Source organism: Mastomys coucha, unplaced genomic scaffold, assembly GCF_008632895.1.
Source record: "Mastomys coucha isolate ucsf_1 unplaced genomic scaffold, UCSF_Mcou_1 pScaffold16, whole genome shotgun sequence".
Taxonomy (NCBI): domain Eukaryota; kingdom Metazoa; phylum Chordata; class Mammalia; order Rodentia; family Muridae; genus Mastomys; species Mastomys coucha.
In genome coordinates, this window is record NW_022196898.1 from 57642246 (window position 1) to 57648250 (window position 6005).

Sequence of the window (6005 nt, forward strand, 5' to 3'; positions counted from 1 at the left end):
AGAGAGAGAGAGAGAGAGAGAGAGAGAGAGAAAGAGAAAGAGAGAGAGAGAGAGTTTGACAGGGGTTTATGGGCTGTAAATTGGTAGGGAGAGGAGCGAGTCCATGAAGGGTGTGAGACGTAGTAAACTAGACACAGTAGGGTTAGAGAATTTCTTGAAAAAATGAACTTCATGGGCTAGATGTAGGGTTCAGAGAGCTGGCTGCTTGAAACTAATCCAAGAAGCATGCACAGCTGTTGATAATGACAATGCTTTGAGACAAATCCCAAGATTTGAGAGTTGAGCTTACAATAACTAGACCAAATTCATAGATGGAGCATCCATACAGATACTGAGATTGCTTACAATAAAATAAAAGTACAGGTTTGATGTTAAAGCCCCAAAAATGAATGGAAAAGTATGTGAGTAGATCATATACCTCAAGCATCTGTGTTGGAGAACTGGAGGGATGCTCTACATGAGCCCTCAAATACAGCTTCAGAATATTGCCATTGTTTACCTCTTTGGTCCTTTCCAACTTTTAGAAGCATTTTGTTTTATAATTTTAAATGTTCCAGCTTGTATTTATGTCTATATGTGTATGGTATGCATGCACATGTGTATGTGTGTTCACATGTATATGAACATCTGTATCCATGGGAGTGGAGGCTTGCAGTGCCATTAGGTGTCTTCCTCTGATTTTATATTTCCTTTATCGAGGCGGGGTGTCTTGCTGAAGCCTAAGAGCACCAATTGCATGTAGTCTAGCTGTCTTCTTGCTCCGAGAATCTGAGACTCTGCTTTCCAAGGGCTGGCATTATAGTCGGCTGTTACCCCTGCCCAGCTTTGCCCTGGGTTCTGGAGATCTGAATGTAGATATTCATGCTTGTGTGGCAAGTGCTTTGGCCATCTCTTCAGCCCCTTTTTATGTCTTTATAGCTGTCTAATGCAAAGTTTTTAATATAGAGAAAATAATATCTATTATTTGTGTTTGTAATGCTAATAAATAACTCTTTTAATAAAAATGCTGATTGATAAAATCATTATATAGATTAGGTAAAGTTATGTTTAATCGAAGTGACTGTTCTCTTCTCTCATGGTAGTATTTCATGGCACCATTGAAAAGATTTCTGACAGCGGCGGAATTTGATTCAGTATTTATCAACATTCCTGTAAGTAAAGTTGTGACAGGGCAAGTGTGTTTCTAGAAAGTCTTCATGTTTTTAGTGGGCTCCCGATACTTATTTTACCACTGTCTTTGGGTTTTCTATGATTTTTTCTTTTTTTCTTTTTTTCTGCTTCCTGAATTATCATATCCTTGCTCTTTTGAAAAGCTGACATCGTATCTTTAACTCAAGGTCAGTTAAGAATACATGTTGTGCAGAAATGAATACCTAAGATTCATGTATCAGTTATGCCTGGTTATTCAGTGGTGCTTTCAATTAAGTAAATGTGATGTCACTGCCTGGCTGGCTCACTCTTCCTTGGTATAGCCCCTGGAATGTCATTTACCTCTCTCAATTCCTCTGGCATGGCCTCTGCCCATTAGCAGTTAGATCAATGGCTTCTGGTTACATCACTTCAACTTATATTTTGGATTTACAATTTCCTCTCCTCTTCCTCTTCCTCTTCTTCCTCTTCCTCTATCTCCTCCTCCTTCTCCTCCCCTCCTCTCTCTCCTGCTCCTCTTTCTTATTGTTTTATAACTGAAAGAAAATATTCACAATAGGAACTGGAGACATAACACTAAAAACCCAAACCTGCGCATTTTTGGAAGTAGGAACTGAAACCCCCATAGATTGCTAATTCACCTTCTTTGATAGCCCCCACTTCTTATGGCTTTAATTCAGCAAAATACTAGAGATGATATATTCATCTTCAATTTTCAGCCTACAATGAACAAGCTTACTGTCATGTTTCTGTGTGCTCCAAGGTACATAAGAAGAGATTAATAGAGAGTTAGTACCCCGGTTCAAATTTCCTCCTTCCCCCTCTGTGACACACACTCCCTAGCTCCTGAAAATGACTTGCTTGCCAGAATAAAAAATAAAATTCAGACTTTTGAGTTGCTACCATAAACCATCTAGCACAATTTATGTGCTATATATTTGTGTCATTAATTGTCTGGTTTTAAGTAATTTGGTCTGGCTTCTGTTAGCTTAGCACTAGGATGCCACTAATTGACCCAAGTCCCAATCTGCATCTCTGTGTCCCAAGGACACTACTCATTACTTTAGTCCATCAATAAAACAGTAAGTATTTGATTAGCTTTATTTACAAAATTTGCAGTGTTTATAAGATTAAAAAGCTGTGTTGTTTTATTCAAAGAATAAATTGGCCTATAATAGTAAGTAGGATATTTTCTATTTTCACTGGGTACAGATATTTCTAGTCCTATCTGAAATTACTATTTCCCATGCCCACATCTTTCTCCTTCCTCTACTGCTTACTCCTTTTTCTGGTTCCTCCTCTCTTGCTTTCTCATCTCCTCTCCTTCCCCCCTACTCCCATCCTTCTCCTCTCGGAGTGACAAGTCTGACCATATGGAAGCTATGTTTGTGGGGTGTGCTTTTTTGCTTTTGATTCCTACCTTTCTTTTTTTGCATTAATTTATTTATTCAACCCATTCACTGCCCTCCCATCACACAGTCCCTCCCACCATGCAACTCTCCCCTTCTCCTCTGAGACGGTGCATGGCCCTCCCCACTGGGTATCCAACAACCCTGGCACATCACATCACGTCTCTGTAGGATTAGGTACATCCTCTCCCAGCCCAGTTAGAGGAACAGGATAGGCAGCAGCTTTAGAGACAGCCCCTGTTCCAGTTGTTGGGAGACCCACATGAAGACCGAGGTGCACATCTGCTACATATGTGTGGGGACCCTGGTTCCAGTCTGTGTACTCTCTTTGATTAAGATACCTAAGGGTCCAGGTTAGTTGACTCTGTTGGTCTCTCTGTGTATTTTGAATCCACTTTGGGGCTCTCAGTCCTTCCTGCGACTCTTATAAGACTCCCAAGCTCTGTCCATTGTTCAGCTGTAGGTCTCTGCATCTGTTTCAGTAGGCTGCTGCTGGTGCCTCTCAGAGGACAGTTATGCTAGTCTCTGTCTGCAAGCATAATGGGATATCATTAATAATGTCAGGGATTGGTGTGGACCCATGGCCTGGGTCTCAAGTTGTGCCAGTTAATGGTTGGCCAGTCCAACAAAACAGTCTCTGTTCCATCTTTGTCCCTGCTTTTCTTTCACAATATTTTCTTTTCTAAGGATCTTGTAAAAGTTCATCGGAGCTTAATGCAAGAGATTCACGATTCCATTGTAAATAAAGATGACCAGAACTTGTATCAAGTTTTTATTAACTACAAGGAAAGGTAATTTTTCACATTTAAACATATGTGGGTATTGGTTTGGAATTAGAATGAATGTTAGAATTAAAAATAGAAATATGTATTTCTTTTGTTTATTAAAATCGTTCCAGACAGAAATTTGAACATAGCATAGCACAATCTATCTCAGGAAAGTAATTTGAGCTGTGCATTTAATAATAATAATAATAATAATAATAATAATAATAATAATAATAATAATAATAAATAGGCTGGAGAGATGTCCAGGAGTTCAGAGTGCTGGCTGCTCTTGTAGAATTCCATTTTCCAGTACTCGTATGTTGGCTTACAACTATCTTTACCTCTAAGTGCAGGTGATCTAATGTCCTCTTTGGCTTCTAGAGACCTAATATATGTATATATGTGCTGCACATATATACTTATAAACAAATACTTACACATGCAAAATAAAAGTTTTAAATGCATACTCAGTATAGCATTTAGATTTTTTGCATGGCAGAGCTCCAGACCAGTATGAGACACATATACAAACACACCCAAATGTACACATACAAACGCAGACACAGATAGACACAAATGCACACATACACACAAGTACAATGCACATAAACATGCACACATACACATATAGATACGCACAAATGCACACACATAGAAAATACACACACACACAGACACAAACACACTACAAATACACAGATTCATGTATATACATAAATACACATATACACACAAATACATATACACACACATATACACACATAGATATACACAGAAGCATAAAAAAAACACAACTACAGAGACAGACAGACAGACCGACAGACCAACAGACAGACAGATAGACAAATCTATCTTTCCTCTAACATGGAATTTATTTATTTTTTTAACCTAAGATATACTTTTCTCTCATTTTAAATCAAGCAACATAATTTCTAGCACTAAGAAGTGGCTAATGAATTGCTTTGTGTCAACTCTTAGATAAATATTAACAGTTTATTAGGACTTCTAGCCAGTGGAGAGATAAAAGGAACAGCAAAGCTAATAGTCTCTTTGCAAAATCTCTGTAATGTAGAGACGCCCTTGGTGAGTGGGCTCAGACTCTGCAGTGTGAGTTATCTCCCTTCCAAGGGGCTCGGGCCTCTCTTCCCACTTCTCAGATGATGTATGTTCCTTAATTAAATGTAGAAAGGACTAGAAGGTTTGTTAATGAGTGGAGTCCTGGTGATTGTAATAAAATTGTAGTAGGAAATATAACTGTCTTGAGGATTAGTAAACAGTAAAAAGTTTATCTCCAATAAAAGCTTAAAGAATTTTTTAATTTAAAAAATTGATGTATATATTCAAATAACATTAACAGTCATTAAGCCCTATTGTAAAATCTGTCTTGCAGAAAACATGCATGGGATCAATCTTAGGCCTATTTGCAACCAGAATAGTCTTTTTGTTGCTGTCAATGTGAGTGTCCCTCACTCTGTGTGTAGTGTGTGCTAGGAGGAGTCTTGGGCTGGAGAGAATGCTCAGGCATGGAGGACACTTGATGCTTTTCCTGAGAACCCAGGTTCATTTCTCAGCAAACCACTTTACAGCAGCCAGCAAGTTCAGTTCCTGGGACCCCACCGCTATACAGATGTGTACACCTACACACACACACACACACACACACACACACACACATGCATGCATGCATGCACAAATGCATGCACGCTTGCACGCACACATGCACGCACGCACAAACGTGTGTGCATATACACTCATTAAATAAATCTTAAAAAACCCTACTAGTGATTTAGTAGCCCTGACTATGGCTTTAAAGAACTGGGCATTTCCTCTTTCTCCCTCTGCTTATTTTTTTCAAGCTTATAGGTTAATCTTCTTTCTTTCAGATTGGTTATTTATGGACAATATTGCAGTGGAGTGGAGTCAGCCATCTCTAACCTAGACTACATCTCTAAGACAAAAGAAGATGTCAAACTGAAACTAGAGGTGCCTGTTCATTTTTATTATTTGTTTAATGCTTAAGGATTACCTCAAGAATGCAACAGCTCATCTCCTCATGTGTGCCAAATATAACTCATCCCAGTTTTTTAAAAAAAAATTCCAAACATAGTCATGTGGATAAAAGCTATGGTGGTGATTGTGGCAGGAGCGGACCTAACTTTGTGGAGTGGGTTTATACACATTATCTTCTTAGGTCCTCTTTACCATGATATATATTCTAGTAACTCTTTCATTCTGTAGTTGAAAAGACTGGGCCCAGGGATACCATGGGTAACTTACCTCGGGTCACCTAGGTAGTGAGAGGTTCAGGATAGATAGGGGTCTCTCTGTCTCTGTGTGTGTGTTTCAAGTGTTTGCACAGCATAAGACATTTGCACATGTATACAATGTATTGCCCATAAGAAAGAAGAGTACAAGGAGAAAGGAATGGGTTGATTTGCATTTTTCTACATGTTAACTGCCAGTTGAGCCAGCACCATCTGTTGAAAATGCTGTCTTTTTTCCACTGGGTGGTTTCAGCTCCTTTGTCAAAGATTAAGTGACCATAGGTGCGTGGGTTCATTTCTAGGTCTTCAATTCTGTTCCATTGATAAACCTGCCTGTCACTGTACCAATACATTTCATTCCTTCTTAAAAGGGGGAACCAAATACCCACGGAAGGAGTTGCAGAGATTAACTATGG

The 6005-nt window shown here is 38.9% G+C and overlaps 1 protein-coding gene across 1 annotated transcript in view; it reads left to right on the forward strand.

The window, feature by feature from the left end:
- The window catches only part of Vav3 (vav guanine nucleotide exchange factor 3), a 343048-nt gene that overhangs the window by 166361 nt on the left and 170682 nt on the right, over positions 1-6005 (forward strand). The window contains exons 7-9 of the mRNA XM_031375228.1: positions 1083-1151; positions 3246-3349; positions 5209-5308. Coding sequence (XP_031231088.1) covers positions 1083-1151; positions 3246-3349; positions 5209-5308 — 273 coding nt within the window. The remainder of the gene's footprint in view (positions 1-1082; positions 1152-3245; positions 3350-5208; positions 5309-6005) is intronic.